Source organism: Rutilus rutilus, assembly GCF_951802725.1.
Source record: "Rutilus rutilus genome assembly, chromosome: 17".
Classification (NCBI taxonomy): Eukaryota; Metazoa; Chordata; class Actinopteri; order Cypriniformes; family Leuciscidae; genus Rutilus; species Rutilus rutilus.
This window is the reverse complement of record NC_140230.1, coordinates 21,087,824-21,108,619: the sequence shown is the minus strand read 5'-3', so window position 1 is coordinate 21,108,619 and position 20,796 is coordinate 21,087,824. Positions and strand designations below refer to the sequence as shown.

General features: G+C 40.1%; 2 protein-coding genes across 2 annotated transcripts; both read right to left on the bottom strand.

Moving 5' to 3' along the window:
* Positions 1-6,829: 6,829 nt before the first annotated feature.
* Positions 6,830-10,114, bottom strand: mrpl17 (mitochondrial ribosomal protein L17). Its single transcript, XM_084384957.1, has 3 exons — positions 9,733-10,114; positions 7,762-7,830; positions 6,830-7,666 (listed from the first exon to the last, which is right to left on the bottom strand). Exons 1-3 carry the CDS (start codon positions 9,904-9,906, stop codon positions 7,406-7,408), a joined length of 504 nt encoding a protein of 167 aa, XP_084241083.1. The 5' UTR covers positions 9,907-10,114; the 3' UTR covers positions 6,830-7,405.
* Positions 10,115-19,083: 8,969 nt separating this feature from the next.
* LOC311275732 (trypsin-1-like) lies at positions 19,084-20,478 on the bottom strand. The gene is made up of 6 exons (XM_084384954.1): positions 20,309-20,478; positions 20,084-20,234; positions 19,754-20,004; positions 19,518-19,654; positions 19,327-19,428; positions 19,084-19,232 (listed from the first exon to the last, which is right to left on the bottom strand). The coding sequence occupies exons 1-6, from the start codon at positions 20,346-20,348 to the stop codon at positions 19,185-19,187; spliced, it is 729 nt and encodes a 242-aa protein (XP_084241080.1). The 5' UTR covers positions 20,349-20,478; the 3' UTR covers positions 19,084-19,184.
* Between the last annotated feature and the right edge of the window lie 318 nt (positions 20,479-20,796).

Below are 20,796 nucleotides of genomic sequence, written 5' to 3'. Positions count from 1 at the left end.
TAATTATTGGCTCCCTGTTATTAAATACTTTTTGCAACCTCCTTTTGCCAAGATAACAGATCTGAGTTTTCTTCTATAATGCCTGATGACTTTGGAGAACACCTGACAAGAGATCAGAGACCATTCCTCCATACAGAATCTCTCCAGATCCTTCAGATTCACAAGTTCATGTTGGTGCTTCTTCTCTTCAGTTCACTCCGCTCATCAGGTCAGGGAGCTGGGACGCTCATGGCAGATGCTTAATTTTGTGCTCAGTTACCCATTTTTGTGTTGATTTTGATGTTTGTTTTGGACCGTTGTCCTGATGGAAGATCCAACCACGGCCCATTATAAGATTTCTAGCAGAGGCAGTCAGGTTTTGATTTTTTTATCGGTTGGTATTTGCTAGAATCCATAATACCATGTATCTGAACAAGATGTCCAGGACCTCCAGCAAATAAATAGGCCCACAACATATAAGATCCAGGAGTATATTTAACCGTAGGCATGGGGTACTCTTCATCCCTGTTTGCACCAAACACATCTTGTGGGTTTGCTGCCAAAAAAGCCCTATTTTTGTTTCATCTGACCATAGAATCCGGTCCCTTTTGAAGATCCAGTCGTGTCTGACCACTGAATATGCTGGAGTTTGTTCTTGGAGGAGCGAGGAGGATTTTTCTTAAAACCCTCCCAAACAACATGTGGGGGTGTAGGGGTTGTTTGATCTTTTTTTTTTAGGCTTTCTGACCCCCAAGACTCAAGTAATCTCTGCAATTCTCCATCTGTGATCCGTGGAGAGTCTTTGGCCACTCAAACCATCCTCCTCACTATCCATTAAGACAATATAGACACACGTCCTCTTCCAGGCAGATTCGTAACATCTTTAATTGATTATAACTTCTTAATTATTGCCCTGATGGTCAAAATGGGGATTTTCAATTCTTTAGATATTTTCTTACAGCCACTTTCTTTTTTGTGAAGCTCACCAATTTTTTGCTGCACATCAGAACTATATTCTTTGGTTTTACTCATTGTGATGGATGATTAAGGGAATTTGGCCTTTGTGTTTCCTCATATTTAAACTCCTGTGAAACAAGAAGTCATAGCTGGACAATTTCATGTTCCTAGTCACCCTGGTGTGCTAAAAAAGGTAAATATTAATGGGAATATACTTCAGAGATATTTTTCTCATAAAAAATTCTAGGGGTGCCAACAATTATGGCCAGCGTGTTTTGGAGAAAAACATTTATTTCATAATGTGATTTACCCCCCAATTTCAATTCTTTTACTTCAATGAAAGGTTAGATTTTTGTGAAGTTTTTGAATGAAAGATCAAAAGGATAAACAATGCAGATTTGTTTTTTACAGCCATTTTTTGTCATATTTATCAGGGGTGCCATCAATTTTGACCACGACTGTATGTTGTTACAATGTTGTCCTTTGGCTTTGTGTGTAGCTATTTTTAACATTTAATCAGCTCAGAGACAGGAGATGAAAATGATCTATTTTGGCTTGAAGTGCACATTTATATAGCATTATTGTTAATTAATGTGTGTTGTCCTGGATATATAAACAAAAGCACAGTTTATATTAGATTTTTTATTATGCATTCCAATCAAAACGTACCAACACAATATAACATATATCTATTAAATATTTAAAACGCTACAAAAATGTATGTATATGCTACATAAATGGCACATTTTCTTCAAGCTGCCTGGTTCCAACTGCTGGTCCTTGACTTTGATTGCCAAGCGCTGCATTTTTTGTGGAGGTGCCTGGTCCACACCTGCATTGTCCTGATGAAGGAACAGACATATCATTTCACCCTGCAGATTTAATGAGTGATTCTTAGAGAAAATCTTAATACATGTCCCTTCTACAATCTCAATATGAGGGTTCTATAAACTGAAAAGAATATGATACTAGTTAAAGTGTTTACATTTTTAAATCTGAAAAAAAGGAGGGAACTTACCAATGCTCTCTTCCGGTTCAGCTGGGACCTGGGCTGAAGGCTGCTCTGGTCCAGGTGTGAAGTGCTTATCTTATTCTGGCTCCTCAGTTTAGGATTCAGCTGCACCTTCTTGTCAATTTCCACACACATTTTATTTTGGGGAGGTGGCTGACACACACCTACATTGTCCTGTTGAAGAAACAAACATAATCATTAATGAGTGCTTGTTAGACTTAATCTAAACACATATCTTTCTATAGTTTTGAAATACTATATAAAAGGATTTGAATAGAGGACATAGAAAACATAGAAGCATATTTGAAGTTAAGTTTACAAAAAAATTTTTTTAATGTATATATAAATCTGAAAATAAGTAAAAACAAGAGATGGAAGGGACTTACAGATGCTTCTGTGCTCCACTGACACTGCCTCTTACTCTGACTGGACATGGGTGGTCCAGGATGGGACTGAGCAACGGGACTTGGTTTCTGCTGCAACAGATGAAACCCAGATGCTCCCTGTGGGGAACAAGGTGGAACAAGTGCACTCTGTGATGTCTTAGGAGACACAGAAGCTCCCTTTGGGATATTCTGCTGCCTCTGCTCTCCCTGCTGCTCCCTTTGCTTCTGCCTCTGCTGCTTAGGGATCCTGAGGCTTTCTCCCAGTTTGGGGGAATCTGCAGGCACAAGTGATGCCTGTGAGGTCCCCGAATGCACAAGCGCACCTTTTGGGATCAGAGCCCCAGAGGGCACTGCCGCTGCCTGTGGATTCCTGGCAGGCACTGCTGCTCCCTGTGGGGTCCTGGCATGCTCAGACGCTCTCACTGGGGTCCTGTCAGGCAAAGGTTTATTGGCTTGGGGCTTCTTCTGCACCAGCTCCTTCCTCAGTAGCTCAGAGATCAGATTTCTCTTCTCTGGAACCTTCTCAGGGACAGGTGATCCCTGTGCACAGCAGACAGGCTTCTGCTGCAGCATCTCCTGCTTCAGTGGCTCCAGGATCTTTAGTTTTTCCCTGTTTGCGGTCTTGTTAGGCACGGGTGCTCCCTGAAGAGAAGAAGCTTGAGGCCTCTGCTGCAGCAGCTCCCCTCTCAGAGGCTCAGGGATCTTTAGCTTTGGCCTTTTTGAGATATTGTCAGGCAGTGTTCCCTGAAGAGAAGAAGCTTGAGGCTTCAGCTGCAGTAGCTCTCGTCTCAGTGGCTGAGGGACCTCTAGTTTTTCCCTCTTTGAGGTCTTGTCAGGAATGGGTGCTCCTCGAGGAGAAGAAGCTTGAGGCCTCTGCTGCAGCAGCTCCCTTCTCAGAGGCTCAGGGATCTTTGGCCTCTTTAATATGTTGTCAGGCAGTTTTGCCTGAAGAGAAGCTTGAGGCTTCAGCTGCAGTAGCTCTCGTCTCAGTGGCTCAGGGACCTCTAGTTTTTCCCTCTTTGAGGTCTTGTCAGGAATGGGTGCTCCTCGAGGAGAAGAAGCTTGAGGCCTCTGCTGCAGCAGCTCCCCTCTCAGAGGCTCAGGGATCTTTGGCCTCTTTAATATGTTGTAAGGCAGTTTTGCCTGAAGAGAAGGAGCTTGAGGCTTCTGCTGCTGCAGCCGCTCCTGCCTAAGAAGCTCAGAGATATTTAGCTTTCGCCTATCTGGGACCTTTTCTGGCACGGGTGCTCGATGTGAGGAACATGTGAGCACCTTTGGGGCAGGCACAGGTGGTCTCCGTAGAGACTGGGGCACAGGTGCTCTCCGTGGAGACCCAGTAGGCACAGGTGCTTTCTGTGGGGACTCGACAGCCACTGGTGCTTCCTGTGGCTTTTCCTGCCTCCACTTTCTCTGCTGTTCTGTGGATTTCAGTGTTGTATCTGAGTTCAGGACCTTCTCAGATGCATCCTTGAATGCCAGGGATGAGGTGAGGTTCAACTTCTTAGAACTGGCATGCACAGTTGATTTCTGTTGGGACCTGGTGGGCGCAGGTGCTCCCTCTGCCTTGTTCTGCTTCATGGACTTCAGGGATGTGGGGCATGGAGTTTCTCCTGCCTCCACTGTTCCCCACCACAGCCCTGAGGTGAGGTCCCCATACTCAGGCTGCTCAGAGATGGGATGTGAAACCTCCATTATTGCCCACCACTCCCCTGCAGCAAGGGCCATGGTGAGCTCATCTGAGAGTTCAGGACATAAGGACTGCTCTGCACTCTCAGGAAAACCGATGGGAAAGGTTGACTCAATACTCATATTGATTTGGATTTGATGATGATCTAAAGAACTGAACAATACTGCCTTTGTGCAATCTCTATATGTAAAACACTGTGAAAGACAGAGAAATGGAAAAGATGAGTTGAATAAACACATACAGACCTGGAAACTGTTTGTCTTAGTTATCAAAATACTCTAAAAAATTCATTTTGAACAGTGTATGCCCATGGCTGTCAATCAGAAGAGACATGGGAGTCTAGTCCAAGAGCCTCCTTAAAATCTATTCAAAATGACCAATTAAGCTGAAAAAGTTAAGTTATATATTTTTATCAATTTAACTACTAATGTGGATAACTAAGATGCATATAATATAAAAATATATATATTTTTCTATCATGCCTGGTAGTCAAGGCAAATTTTATTTACTGCACGAATAGAATAGGATGAAAGCAATAAAGGCTATAAGTATAAGTATAAGAGCATATCAACAAATAGCTAACGTTAGTATATTAAAAACATCAAATCCAATTTACATATTAGCCTCCCCAAAATGTTTCACACAAATTACCACTGTATAGCATGTCTATTAATGTATCTGCATCGAGTGAATAACGTTATATTGTTTAAGTAGATTCTAATTTGAGTAATACAAATATTAAAAGCCTCAAATCTCCAAACCCTGAATAAAAATCATACTCACGATCATTCGCTGACTCGCTACAAAATGCAAGATTCCTCTATACTCAGTTGTTCGTTCTACAGGTCTCTATGACATCACAATTGAGCAGGGCGCTCAACTGACTCAAGTGTTTGTGAGTGACGTGAAATCTAGGCTGTTTAGATTCAAACTGTACATGCAATACAAATACAAAGAGTGACTAATCATATTTAATCCATGATTGTTCATAAACATTTCTGTTTTACCCTTGTAGCCTGAAGTTATGACAATTTTTTTCTTTTCTTTCCAGGTGCATGTGGTAGCTAGCTGAATAATTCTCAAAATTAACAGCTTCTTATTTCTTTATATAGCCTATATACAAATATATATATATTATAAGTTGCATAATTAGCTATTTCAGTTTTCTTATGTATTTCTGCGGTTTTCATGTGTTTATGCTTTAAGAGATTATTTTCAGATTTATATTCGATTATTTTATTATTATTACTGTTTTCATCTAAATGCTTGTTGGAAATATTTTGGGTTGTATAATACGCGTTGCTTTAAATTAATACAATATATTATTGTAGCTGGAGAAGGATGTGTTTGATTGGTTATACGTGCATGATCGCGTCATTACGTAGCCTATATTTGTACAGGGAGTTCTACGCGATACGCTTCATTCATCGCTTGAACGTGTAGCCTGCCTATTCATATTAATATCGTCTTTTATAGGTATAAAATAAAATGCACGCCATCATTGTAGACTGTTCACATTAATTGTTTTCCGATGTAACGTTATGTTATGTCTACTCTATTTAGTGTTAACGATCGGTGCCGCCATTAGTGTAACGTTACTCTGGTGATGCGGAGATAAAATACAGATTATGTAGTGGTCTTGTATGTTTCATGTTATTCTTTATTCAGTAATTCTTTGTTAGGATTTTATTTCGTGCTGATTCACTGATAGTGTGAGTAGGCTATATGACATCATGTAAGTTAGTCGAGTGCACTTGGATGTACATCAATCTACATGACATGAATGAAATTTTAGTGTTTACATTACCAGTAATGTAAAGCTGTGTTGAAAAGTATGAGGCTGCACTTGTTAATGTATATCATTTATTTCCATTAATTAATCATTCCATATAGCAGATAATACCGTGCAGGGGTTTGTGGAGTTCAGATTTAATTTCAGCTAACTTTGTTATATATTTGAACATGTAATAACACTCGCAGCGGTCATGAAGCGGATATATTCTGTCTGTGAGTAGAAAGTAGAATCATTCAGTCGCAAGGTTTGTTTACTTGAGTGTCTGATGAAAATATAGCTCTACTCTTACAGAAACACTTTGTATTGACTGCATGGAGCACTTTACTGTTTTAAACACTTATTTCATTAGCCTACCATCAGAGACCCTTGAAAATGCAATCATAATGCAATAGAGTGAATGACAAATGTACAGGTAAAATGTGAAGGTTTTATCTGTAAAATGCCCATTATCACTGCTGTGTTTGTTTAATTTTAAAATAACAAGCTGTGGGTCGTATTTGTTATAGGCCTATATATTATATCCTATAATCTCCATCTGAAATTGACCCGTTTTAAATCTTAGCCTATAAGTTATGTACATAATGACATATTTATATTCAACAATGTTTTTTAAAGAGATGAACCATACTTGAAGAATTATTAGAGCTAGGTTCGTGTGATTTTTGTTTTGTTTTGTATTAACAGACGTAAATGGGCCTGAAACGCTTGGTTTGCAACTTGATTTGTCAGGAAGCCACTAGAAAAGGTTATTCTAAAGGCTTTGCCATGATTTTTTCCCCATCTCTTCAGTGAGTGTGCACACCTAGCAGAGAAGAGAGAACACACTTTTTGAATGTATGATAGATAATAGCACATCACATTCGGGAGCACAGAAAGATTCAGTTAAGCACATTTCTGTTGCACTGTTCATACTGAATGCATTTTAATAGTGTCAAATGACTTGGCAGTGCATACCCTTTTTGCCTAATTAAAATGGTCTGTTTTACTACAATGGCTTGTTTTTTTTTTTTTTTGCAGTTAGATTAGCAATGAAGGTAGCTAATTGTAAACCTACTACTCTAAAGTACACACAACTCCCTAACAAATGATTGTCATGGGCTTGAAAATCAGTTTAAAGCCATGCAGTCTCACATCCCTTCATTCATCAAAGTGAATCCTAGATTTTACAATATTTATAATCAAAATTTGACCAATTTTTATATCCAAGCGTGTTGACCCATATTGGGATGCAAGAAAATAAAAGCAGGGGGTTACACCCAAACAAAGATAAGAACTTTAGAACGAACAGATTCATACAAAATAATATCTTTCTAATATCTATGTATACTTTCATTGGCTTGTCACACCACAGGTTCATCTGGAATTAATTAGTGAAGACAAAATGCTAATAAAAAATGGCAAAAAAATTAAAAACATGTTTGTGACCAGTTACAGGACCCCAGACACGCTCATCTTAAAAATTCAAAAAAAGTCATGGGCATGTTAGATCATCAACCATACACACACAATATTGGGAACACATTTTTTTTTTTAATTAAATGTATACTGGTTTATGACATGAAATGTAATGTACAAAATACAGTGCAAGATTAGAAGTCCTTTTTCTCAGCGACCATTTGAGCTTTTTCTTCTCGGTATCCTTTCAGAAGTTGGTTTACCAAGCTCAGTTCACGGACACGTTTAATGGGGGACAGGGGAGGGAAAGGGTTGCCTTTGTACTCCAGGACAGCCATGGCTGCGTGGTCCAGATTCTCTCTGTTAGGAATGCGGGCCATGTGCGTATATCCACCTGTCTGATTCTCAAATCTTACCGCCAGAACTTTGAAGAGTTTGGGGATCAAATCTTTTTCCTGAATGAAAAAATATATATCAATGTAGATGTCCTTTACTCAGAAACACTGTTAGCACATTGTCAGAACTTTTTGAGCAATGACTGAAAACTTACCGTTAGCCAGAAATCAGCCATTTGCATTGACTTTTCATTAGTTTCTCCCTTTTTTGCATAATCAATAATCTAAAAAAGAAAACACAAATGTTAAAAAAAAACAAAAAAAACATTTTAAAGTCAAAATAGAAACAAAGTCATTCAAAAACAATAATCGTTTTAAATAATTTTAATTGTTGAAACCGCAAAACTCTTTAAAGGGATAGTTAACACAAAAATGAAATGTCGGTCATCATTTAATCACCCTAAATTTTTTTCCCAAACTAAAAAAAAAAATTCTTCTGCTGAACACAAAAATATATTTTGAAGAATGTCAGTAACCAAACAGTTGATGGGCCCCATTGACTTCCATAGTATTATGTTTTTTCAATGGGGCTTTCATCAACTGTTTGTTTGGTTGCCCATATTCTACAAAATATCTTCTTTTGTTAAACGAAATTCAGACAGGTTTGGAACTTGAGGGTGAGTAGCCTAAATGATGACAGAATTTTAATTTTTTGTTTGAACTATCCCTTAAATTATTTTAATCAGAATTTCACTGTTTGGACATTTCAACTTAACTCTTTTATATATATATATAAATACACTACTCACAATAAGTTAGGGATATTGTTATTTACATGAGTGCTATTCCTATTTGGTCTGAATTTTAAGGAAATAAGTAAAAGTATCCTTTGATATTACTAATAATGAATGAGAAGAAACACCATTTATTACCCCAAAAATGTAGACAATAACAAGGGTAGCCCCAAATAACAAAAATTGACAATGTCAGTAGCGGGTGTTTCCACCATTTGCCGCAATGACAGCTTGACAGCGACGTCTCATGCTCCTCACTAGCCTCATGATGTTGTCCTGAGGCAATGCGTTCCACTCTTCCACAAGTGCTGCACGCAGTTCTGCCAGGTCACGTGGGGGTGGGGTACTGTTACACCTCCTCCACTAAAGCTAACCCTGGGGACCATGTTGACCTCGGCGTATCGCTCACCTCGCCTTCTCCAGCAACACTGACGAGTGTCGGGTCACCTTGCACAGAAATGATGGTCGTCAGCGTTGCTGGAGAAGGCGAGGTGAGCGATACGCCGAGGTCAACATGGTCCCCAGGGTTAGCTTTGGTGGAGGAGGTGTAACAGTCTGGGCAGGCATCACCAGTCAGTGCAAAACTGATTTGGTTATTGTAGATGGCTCAGTCACTGCACGTTCTTACCTCAGAGACATCATAGAACCCATCATCATCCCCCAATTTCGCCAGCACACCCCCAACTTTCTGTTCATGGATGATAATGCTCCACCACATCGTGCCAGAATTGTCACAGCTCGACTTCAGGAAGTCGGAGTGCCTCATATGGTATGGCCAGCAATGTCCCCTGACCTGAACCCCATAGAGCACGTTTGGGACCAGCTTGAAGCAGAGACTGGATGATTGTACCCCACCCCCACGTGACCTGGCAGAACTGCGTGCAGCACTTGTGGAAGAGTGGAACGCATTGCCTCAGGACAACATCATGAGGCTAGTGAGGAGCATGAGACGTCGCTGTCAAGCTGTCACTGCGGCAAATGGTGGAAACACCCGCTACTGACATAGTCAATTTTTGTTATTTGGGGCTACCCTTGTTATTGTCTACATTTTTGGGGTAATAAATATTACACTAATGTAAATGGTGTTTCTTCTCATTCATTATTAGTAATATCAAAGGATACTTTTACTTATTTCATTAAAATTCTGACCAAATAGGAATAGCACTCTTGTAAATAACAATATCCCTAACTTATTGTGAGTAGTGTATATATATATATTTTTTACATCACGATCAAATCCTTATTCTGTCAAAATATTTTTCAGAAGTCCAAGATGAAACAAAGTTTGACGCCGTTTGATTGTTTTAAATTTATTTAAATATGTATTTATTTATATAATAATTAAGTTAGGTACGTTACTGAAACCTTGTAGCCTGCTTGTAGCCTACTTGCCTTTTCAGCGTAAAAGCGAACTTCATCGGCTCGGGCTCTTGTTGTCTCTATTCTCTCGTGTCGAACCAGACCAGTGAGTATGTTCCGAAGCATGTTGATTCTGGACTCAGGTCCGAGTCCCATCCGACGAGCCACTCGGCCATGGGAAATCAAAGCCCGCAGGGTGAGTCGCATTTCAAGAAGCGATGAAGGACACTACTCCAGAAACAAAAATCCCCTTTGTTACACAACGTAAATATACTGCAAAAGTAAAGAGACCTCAGACGAGCGCTGCTGTGATCAGCGACTGCATCCACAGTATATAAACAAGTGCATTTATTTAAACTAGAGTAAAAGGTTGTACGTTCAGCTACAATACATGTGAGATGGTACGTCGGTCTGAAGAGTCCGGAATGAAAAACAAGACTTTAGTAAGGTTCCGCATGCACGTTTTGACAAAAGCGATTACATCAAGCACTAAATAAGGTTAAAATGTACCCCTTGAAAGCTTTATGTCAGTTTTTCTTATAATATTTTAAGTAGATCTGAGATACATTTTATAATTTATTCAAAAAATATTTAACCTAAAGCTTAAAAGTTCTCCTCTGAGTGTTTCGTCTCTGTGCTTGGAGTGTCTGATGCCCATATGCATTTAAACTCCTCCAAAAGGCCCCTCTTACAAAAGGCTTACTAATAAAAGTAAAGTAGAAAAAGTCTTGGGGTATGCTCCCCAAGAAGTAAAAGCAAAGCTTAAATCTTAAAGTTTAATTCTGTTATAAAAAAAGTTTTTAAAACAAACCTTTATCTGATTATGTTTAGGATGCAGACTCTTCATGCAAGAAAATGTATACCAAGATAGTCAATATACAGCATTATAGAACCATTGTCTTCAGCCATAAATTGTAGAAAATAGAAATAATATACGGAGTTACAATGTTGTCCTTTGGCTTAGTGTGCAGCTATTTTTAACATTTAATCAGCTCAGAGACAGGAGATGAAAATGATCTATTTTGGCTTGAAGTGCACATTTATATAACATTAGTGTTAATTAATGTGTGTTGTCCTGGATATATAAACAAAAACACAGTTTATATTTTATTTTTTATTATGCATTGAAATCAAAACGTACCAACACAATATGACATATATAGCCTATTAAATATTTAAAACGCTACAAAAATGTATGTATATGCAACATAAATGGCAAATTTTCTTCAAGCTGCCTGGTTCCAACTGCTGGTCCTTGACTTTGATTGCCAAGCGCTGCATTTTTTGTGGAGGTGCCTGGTCCACACCTGCATTGTCCTGATGAAGGAACAGACATATAATTTCACGCTGCAGATTTAATGAGTGATTCTTAGAGAAAATCTTAATACATGTCCCTTCTACAATTTCAATATGAGGGTTCAATAAACTGAAAATAATATGATACTAGTCATATATTAAGTTATTAAAGTGTTTACATTTTTAAATCTGAAAAAAAGGAGGGAACTTACCAATGCTCTCTTCCGGTTCAGCTGGGACCTGGGCTGAAGGCTGCTCTGGTCCAGGTGTGAAGTGCTTATCTTATTCTGGCTCCTCAGTTTAGGATTCAGCTGCACCTTCTTGTCAATTTCCACACACATTTTATTTTGGGGAGGTGGCTGACACACACCTACATTGTCCTGTTGAAGAAACAAACATAATCATTAATGAGTGCTTGTTAGACTAAATCTAAACACATATCTTTCTATAGTTTTGAAATAGTATATAAAAGGATTTGAATAGAGGACCTAGAAAACATAGAAGCATATTTGAAGTCAATGTTTACTTTTTTTTTTTATATATATATATAAATCTGAAAATAAGTAAAAACAAGAGATGGAAGGGACTTACAGGTGCTTCTGTGCTCCACTGCCTCTTACTCTGACTGGACATGGGTGGTCCAGGATGGGACTGTGCAAAGGGACTTGGTTTCTGCTGCAACAGATGAAACCCAGATGCTCCCTGTGGGGAACAAGGTGGAACAAGTGCACTCTGTGATGTCTTAGGAGACACAGAAGCTCCCTTTGGGATATTCTGCTGCCTCTGCTCTCCCTGCTGCTCCCTTTGCTTCTGCCTCTGCTGCTTAGGGATCCTGAGGCTTCCTCCCAGTTTGGGGGAATCTGCAGGCACAAGTGATCCCTGTGAGGTCCCCAAATGCACAGGTGCACCTTTTGGGATCAGAGCCCCAGAGGGCACTGCCTCTGCCTGTGGATTCCTGGCAGGCACTGCTGCTCCCTGTGGGGTCCTGGCATGCTCAGACGCTCTCACTGGGGTCCTGTCAGGCAAAGGTTTATTGGCTTGGGGCTTCTTCTGCACCAGCTCCTTCCTCAGTAGCTCAGAGATCAGATTTCTCTTCTCTGGAACCTTCTCAGGGACAGGTGATCCCTGTGTACAAAAGACAGGCTTCTGCTGCAGCATCTCCTGCTTCAGTGGCTCCAGGATCTTTAGTTTTTCCCTGTTTGCGGTCTTGTTAGGCACGGGTGCTCCCTGAAGAGAAGAAGCTTGAGGCCTCTGCTGCAGCAGCTCCCCTCTCAGAGGCTCAGGGATCTTTAGCTTTTGCCTCTTTGAGATATTGTCAGGCAGTGTTCCCTGAAGAGAAGAAGCTTGAGGCTTCAGCTGCAGTAGCTCTCGTCTGAGTGGCTCAGGGACCTCTAGTTTTTCCCTCTTTGAGGTCTTGTCAGGAATGGGTGCTCCTCGAGGAGAAGAAGATTGAGGCCTCTGCTGCAGCAGCTCCCTTCTCAGAGGCTCAGGGATCTTTGGCCTCTTTAATATGTTGTCAGGCAGTTTTCCCTGAAGAGAAGGAGCTTGAGGCTTCTGCTGCTGCAGCCGCTCCTGCCTAAGAAGCTCAGAGATATTTAGCTTTCGCCTATCTGGGACCTTTTCTGGCATGGGTGCTCGATGTGAGGAACATGCAAGCACCTTTGGGGCAGGCACAGGTGGTCTCCGTAGAGACTGGGGCACAGGTGCTCCCCGTGGAGACCCAGTAGGCACAGGTGCTTTCTGTGGGGACTCGACAGCCACTGGTGCTTCCTGTGGCTTTTTCTGCCTCCTCTTTCTCTGCTGTACTGTGGATTTCAGTGTTGTATCTGAGTTCAGGACCTTCTCAGATGCATCTTTGAAGGCCAGGGATGAGGTGAGGTTCAACTTCTTAGAACTGGCATGCACAGTTGATTCCTGGCGGAACCTGGTGGGCACAGGTGCTCCCTCTGCCTTGTTCTGCTTCATGGACTTCAGGGATGTGGGGCATGGAGTTTCTCCTGCCTCCACTGTTCCCCACCACAGCCCTGAGGTGAGGTCCCCATACTCAGGCTGCTCAGAGATGGGATGTGAAACCTCCATTATTGCCCACCACTCCCCTGCAGCAAGGGCCATGGTGAGCTCATCAGAGAGTTCAGGACATAAGGACTGCTCTGCACTCTCAGGAAAACCGATGGGAAAGGTTGACATACTCATATTGATTTGGATTTGATGATGATCTAAAGGACTGAACAACACTGCCTTTGTGCAATCTCTATATGTAAAACACTGTGAAAGACAGAGAAATGGAAAAGATGAGTTGAGTAAACACATACAGACCTGGAAACTGTTTGTCTTAGTTATCAAAATACTCTAAAAAAAAATCATTTTCTACAGTGTATGCCCATGGCTGTCAATCAGAAGAGACAAGGGAGTCCAGTCCAAGAGCCTCCTTAAAATCTATTCAAAATGAACAATTAAGCTGAAAAAGTTAAGTTATATTTTTATCAATTTAACTACTAATGTGGATAATTAAGATGCATATAATGTAAAAATATATATATTTCTATCATGCCTGGTAGTCAAGGCAAATTTATTTATTTACTGCACGAATAGAATAGGAACAGCATGAGAACAGCAATAAAGGCTCCATTAAACAAACCAATCGGAATAAATATTCAAATGGACATTTGTCTGTCCAAAATGGCCATTAAAGGCATAAGGAGGCTAAATGAAAATTACCTCCTTTTACATATGTAGCTAATCAGTTACAGTCAAAGATACAGAGATAACTACTATAAGGCCAGTCAGCTTTCATTATCAGTTCAATGTGTCATCAGATCTGCTATTGGTTGGTCAAAGAATATAAAGGATCTCAAAGCAAGAGAGATTGAAAGACAGGTCCATATAAGAACTGATCATATTAAAGGAGTGGTGGAGTTCCAAAGACAAGATAACCAGTTTTGTTGATTGAGATGTGCCATTAAATATCAAGAATATAGGAGGATAACATCTGTGTATAAGAGCATATCAGCAAATAGCTAACGTTAGTATATTAAAAACATCAAACCCAATTTACACAGAAAAAAATCAATACACCATTGTGTAACAAAGTGCAAATCTCTTTTATTTACAGCCTGTGCCTGAACATTTTTCGTTGTTACTCTTGTATAACTTCTGAACATACATACATACATCTTCCGCTTATCTGGGGCCAGGTCGCGGGGGCAGCAGTCTAAGCAGAGATGCACAGACTTCCCTCTCTCTTGACACTTCGTCCGGCTCTTCTAGGGGGACACCGAGGCGTTCCCAGGCCAGCCGGAAGACATAGTCTCTCCAGCGTGTCCTAGGTCTTCCCCGGGGTCTCCTCCCGGTGGGACGCGCCTGGAACACCTTCCCGGGAAGGCGTCCAGGAGGCATCCGGAACAGATGCCCGGGCCACCTCAGCTGGCCCCTCTCGATGTGGAGGAGCAGCGGCTCTACTCTGAGCTCCTCCGGAGTGACCAAGCTTCTCACCCTATCTCTATGGGATCGCCCAGCCACCCTGCAGAGAAAGCTCATTTCGGCCACTTGTATCCGGGATCTTGTCTTTTCGGTCATGACCCACAGCTCAGCCCAGGTGAGTTGGAAAATTTATCCGGGGCCCCACCCTGGAGCCAGGCCCGGGGTGGGGCTCGTATGAGAGCGCCTGGTGGCCAGGCCTGCCCCATGGTGTCCGGCCGGGCTCAGCCCGAAGAAGCCACGTGGGGCTGCCCTCCCGTGGGCTCACCACCCGTAGGTGGGACTGTAAGGGGCCGGTGCTTAGAGGATCGGGCGGCAGTCGAAGGCGGGGGCTTCGACGACCTGATCCCTGGACCCTGGAGGGGTGCTGGAAAGCGCTCTGACTGGGGACTCCATCGTTCTACTTGGGGACTTCAACGCCCACGTGGGCAGCGACAGTGACACCTGGAGGGGCGTGATTGGGAGGAACGGCCCCCCTGATCTGAACCCGAGCGGGCTAGTCACAGTTTGTCCATAACGAACACCATGTTCAAGCATAAGGGTGTCCATCAGTGCACGTGGCACCAGGACACCCTAGGCCGGAGGTCGATGATCGACTTTGTGACTTTGTGGACGTTTCATCTGGCCTCTGGCTGTATATCTTGGACACTCGGTGAAGAGAGGGGCGGAGCTGTCAACTGATCACCACTTCTGAACATTGATATGGAAAAACAAAATTTATATCCAAATAAAAAACATATCCAAAAAAAAAATCTTTTTTGTAACACTCCAAAACTTCAACTTCTCCAAACTAGGAATGTTATTTTTATTTGTGTGTGTGTGCACGCTCGATCGCAGTGAGCAAGAATGTGTGTGTGTGTGTGTGTGTGTGTGTGTGTGCGCGCACGCGATCGTGAATGGGCAAGAGAGAGTGTGTGTGTGTGCGATCGCGAGTGATCAAGAGAGTGTGTGTGTGTGTGTGTGTGTGTGTGTGCGCGCGATCGTGAATGGGCAAGAGAGAGTGTTTGTGTGTGCGATCGCGAGTGATCAAGAGAGTGTGTGTGTGTGTGTGTGTGTGTGTGTGTGTGTGTGTGTTCGCGCACGCGATCGTGAATGGGCAAGAGAGAGTGTCTGTGTGTGCGATCGCGAGTGATCAAGAGAGAGAGAGAGTGTGTGTGTGTGTGTGTGTGTGTGTGTGTGTGTTCTTTTTTTACAGTCTATGGTGTGTGTGTGCACGCGCGCCACGAAGCTCAGTGCAAGTTGTGCAACTACAAATTTTCATTTTTTTTTTGCTAAAATTCTTATACAGTTTCATCGAAGTTAAGTCCCAATTGTCCACATATGTGGACATCAAGTTTAGCAGCCTAGTAAATCTTTCCTGTTACAAAAGTTTGTCAAATGTGCATGCCATTTTAATCAAACAACACTATGCATAACTTAACAAGAATCAACGATGAAATGTTATTACATTTTTTACCTTGTGGGCGGTTTGGTCTGATGTGGCTGCGTGACACTTCGCCTCTGTTCTCCGCCATCTTGAAAATATTTATGTTACATTTTTTTTTCTCCTGACACCACCAGATGGCAGTATAAGTGTCCATGTTTGTGAAAAACATGTTCCAGTTACACAGAATTAAGTATTAAGCTGCACACAGCCAAAAATGTGGTGTCCACGTATGTGGACATGGGGTCTGAGGAGGATATATATATATATATATATATATATTCCTTTGATAAGTTGCATAATTATTATCTCCATGATGGAGACTCCATCAATTTTCTTATGTATTTCTGTGGTTTTCATGCGTTTATGCTTTAAGAGATTATTTTCAGATTTATATTCGATTTATGATTAGCCTATCTTATTATTAGAATCAGAATCAGAATCAGAATCAGAAAGAGCTTTATTGCCAAGTGTGCTTGCACCCACAAGGAATTTTTCTTGGTACTGAAGCTTCCAGTGCACATATACAAATACAAATACAACAAGAACATAGTAATACAAATTCTAAGAATAAAAATATATAAAAAATAAATAAATAAATAAATAAATAAATAAATAAAAAATAAATAAATATTATTACTGTTTACTATGGCAAGCCGTTTTAGCTTAAATTGTACCCAGCGTTACTCGTCGTAATTGCATTTTTACTAGTAAGAATTCAGTTAGAGAGCTCTACAAATCAATTCTTACTAGTAGCAATTACAATTAGAGAGCTCTCTAATCCAATTATTACTAGTAAAAATTACAATTAGAGCACTCTCTAATTCAATTATTACTAGTAAGAATTACAATTACAAAGCTCTCTAATTCCATTCTTACTAGTAACAATTCCAATTTGAGAGCTCTACAAATTAATTTTTACTAGTCATATGTCTCCATTGACTTCCATTCATTTTTAATTACGGAGCTCTACAATTGAATTGTTACTAGTAAGAATACCAATTAGAGAGCTCTCTAATCCAATTATTACTAGTAACAATTCCAATTAGGGAGCTCTCTAATTCAGTTGTTACTAGTAAGAATGCAATTGCAGAGCTCTTTAATTCAATTACAGAGCTATGCAAATCTTTAATTCGTTTTTTTACTAGTAAAAATTCAATTAGAGAGCTCTGTAATTGCATTCTTACTAGTAAGAATTTAATTAGAGAGCTCTCTAATTGTAATTGTTACTAGTAATTATTGAATTGGAGAGCTCTCTAATTGTAATTCTTACTAGTAACAATTAAGCTCTGTAATTAAAAATGAATGGAAGTCAATGGAGACATATGACTAGTAATAATTCATTTGTAGAGCTCTCAAATTGGAATTGTTACTAGTAAGAATGGAATCAGAGAGCTCTGTAAGTGTAATTCTTACTAGTAATAACTGAATTAGAGAGCTCTCTAATTGTATAATAATTGGATTAGAGAGCTCTCTAATTGTAATTGTTACTAGTAAGAATTGAATTGTAGAGCTCTCTAATTGAATTCTTACTAGTAAAAATGCAATTACGACGAGTAACGCTGGGTACAATTTAAGCTAAAATAAAATGCACACCATCCTTGTAGACAGTTCAAGGTAATTGTTTTTCGATGTGAGCGTTATGTCTGACTCTATTTAGTGTTAATTACTATCGGTGCTGCCATTAGTGTACTGTGGGGATGCGGAGATAAAATACATATTATATAGGTAGCCTATGCGTTTAATATTATCCTTTATTAATTCATTCTTTGTTATGATTTTATTTCGTGCCGATTCACTAATAGTGTGTGTATGACGTCATGTAATCGAGTGAACTTGGATGTTCATACATGGCATGAATTACATTTTAGTGTTTATAGCCTATTAGCCTAATGTAAAGCTGTGTTGAAAAGTATGAGATATGCACTTGTTAATGCATACAATTTATTGATTCACGATAAAGCAACGGTGAAGTCATTTTAATATCATCCTTTACAGGAGTAGGCTATGCGCAAATGTGGCCATATAGGCTACGCTATGCCTGCGTATAGCCTATGGGCCTTCTAAAATTGATAAACAGCGAAAACTACTTTGATGTCTTAAAAGCACTGAAAAAAAAACTTTTTTAAAATATTTAAGCAGTTTAAATTTTATATAGGCCTAAGTTAGATGTGATTCAACAAAAAATTGTATACACTTTTAAATGACTTGTACAGCTTTTTTGATTAGACTAATAGCCTACTTAAAAATGCAAGGCATCAAGTGAACCTAAATACGTTTTTAAGTTGTGGAATGTTTTTACAGTGCGATTCTGAAGTATACAGAATGGTTGGCAAGCCTACCTCAAACACCTTTCTGAGCAAATATAATTAAAATTTAGCCTATTATTTAATCAAGTTGGATTGCCTACATTTAAACTGGTAGTCCACGAAGGCCTCAGTAAATGAGAAAGATATAGGCCTATGTGAAACATAGTAGCCTGGCTTACTTTAGTCACACAACACTTAAAATTAAAGGCCTATGCTTCTTTCTTTAGGTGTCATTCTTAAACCTAAAATATGTTTGATGAAGGCTCATTTATAGTTGTTATAGACACATGTTGAAACTATTTTTCTTTGCTATATGACTTTTTTTTGCTGATTTATGATGCTAACAAACACTGTATTATTAACCATCCCAGCAAAAATATGCTATAAGAATGTTTTGCTATTCTAATGAAAGTTATTAATGGATGGTTAGGCATTTTTTTCTAATGTTCTGTTTATTATTTATGAATGTTCTCAGAATCTTTTTTTTGCAAACGTTTTGATGGCGTTATTAAAGACCAGATAACTTGAACAAACATTCTATTAATGTTACTGGAAGAACTATTTTTTTTATAAATTTGAGAGAACATTGCCAGAATGTTATCTAATGCTCTGAGTAACTTATGAGAACGTTCTCTGTTAGCTGGTATAGCTGTTTAACATTTCCTTTGTTAGAAATACATTTTTTCCTGATGTATTTTTTATGGAATAGCTGTCTTTATTATTAGAAATATTAGGAATTTAACTAATTTTATTTTGTGTTGCTTTGCTAATTGTTTGCTGAGAGCATTTGTACATTTAAATATAGGCCTCTTACTTACAACAATATATTTATTCAGTATTTATTCATAAATATGAATGAAGCACTTAGAGAAAGCAGGATTTGTTTAAATGCTTTTATCTTCAAACAGGTTTTTATCTCCAAAATAAAGAAAAAATGATGGATTGCAGATTTGGAGGCTGTATGTGACTTTGGATCAGCTTTAGTTGTTACTCATGGTGTCGGCAATCCATTGGCTGAATGAACAGACCTTGAAGAAAAGATAATTCATAGAAGTCATGAAATTCCTTCATATCATACCAAACATATTGTTTTGCAACTAACAACAACCAATGTATATTTACCTTGCCATAAACACCAGGATGATTCTTCTCAGCACAGCCATAACCCCAGGACACAATACCATGCAGTGCACCATTGCACACCACGGGACCACCAGAGTCACCCTGAAAAAAAAGAAAGACAACCACTGGTGATTAATAATATTGTCTCAGGTAAAATTTGTGTGACAACAATATTTCTTGTCATGCTCTACCTGGCAAGAGTCCTTTCCTCCCTCCAGGTATCCAGCACAGAACATGGTGTTGGTGATCATGCCAGGGTAGGAGTTGTTACAGTCACTGTCGGACAAGATTGGGACCTCCAGACACTGAAGCTTGTTGGAATCAGCAGCTACAAAGAAATGAATAAAACAACAACAGAGAGGGAGTTAACTCAAGTGCTATGAACATCAAGTGTGAAGGAAGTGACATCATGAACTCAGTCACTCACTGGAACTCATGGTGTTTCCCCATCCGGCGACTCTGCACATGGTGCCAGCGGCGGCACAGCCACTGGGCAGGGACACGGGCTGCACATACTGATTGAGGGTAGCGGACTTGCTAAGCTTGATCAGCATGATGTCACTGTCAATGGTCCAGGAGTCATAGCTGGGGTGGCGGATGACCTTCTCAGAGGAGATGAACTGTTCAGAACCCTCATTAACTACGATATTGTGCTCTCCCAAACGGACCTCCACACGTCTGAAAGACAAAAATACTGTTCAGAACTGAGGAAGCCAATGGACCGGAACATGAGCTACCCTACGAAGACGCCACTTACGACTTGTAGCAGTGAGCAGCAGACACAACCCAATCCTGGCTGACCAGAGAGCCACCGCAAAAGTGGTAGCCAGAGTTCAGAGACACCGTCCAGGGCTGGGAATAGGGCGTGCACTCATATCCCCCAACAATCTTGTCATCATCCAGAGCAACTACATACAATGAGAGATCAGTATATTGACTCACCTTTGCCATATTGCTATCTCTGAATGGAATCTCTACTCACAGGCAGCTCCAAGGAGCACCAGGAAAACCAAAGACCGCATGACTGCTGATTGAACCTGTTCGATGATTGTTTCGCTCCTCACTCGCAGTATTTATGAGACTGCCAGCCTACTGATCCACGCCCCAGCGGTCAGCCATTGACCAATCAGATCCAAAAGACCTATCTGAAGTCTGATAAGTAATTCACTATCATTGTGTTTCCATGAAGAAATACAGTATTACATCTTGATTACTTGAATGTTAGAACACTATATTTTAGGGGCTGCATTGGCACTCTAATGTCACTCAGTGTACACTCCAAACCATTTAAACCAACAGTTCGGTTTGTCCATATTTGACCCAGATATGGGTTGAAACAACCCAACCTTTTTTTAGAGTGTATAGAGCATGTAAAGTAACAAAATATATGTTTTTATGCTTAATTAGTGTATCTCAAAGGAAAAATGTTTGTCATATATTTTCCAAAATATAAAGCCAAAAAGCTACCTG

Excerpts from the sequence above, each read along its gene's own strand:
- mrpl17 (XM_084384957.1), bottom strand. The coding sequence starts at position 9,906 with ATGCGACTCACCCTGCGGGCTTTGATTTCCCATGGCCGAGTGGCTCGT. Across the intron at positions 7,831-9,732 it reads TTCGCTTTTACGCTGAAAAG|ATTATTGATTATGCAAAAAA; the intron begins GCAAGTAGGCTA and ends TTTCTTTTTTAG. Across the intron at positions 7,667-7,761 it reads TGGCTGATTTCTGGCTAACG|GAAAAAGATTTGATCCCCAA; the intron begins GTAAGTTTTCAG and ends TTTTTCATTCAG.
- LOC311275732 (XM_084384954.1), bottom strand. The coding sequence starts at position 20,348 with ATGCGGTCTTTGGTTTTCCTGGTGCTCCTTGGAGCTGCCT. Across the intron at positions 20,005-20,083 it reads GCTGCTCACTGCTACAAGTC|ACGTGTGGAGGTCCGTTTGG; the intron begins GTAAGTGGCGTC and ends TTTGTCTTTCAG. Across the intron at positions 19,233-19,326 it reads ATCCTGGTGTTTATGGCAAG|GTCTGTTCATTCAGCCAATG; the intron begins GTAAATATACAT and ends CTTTTCTTCAAG.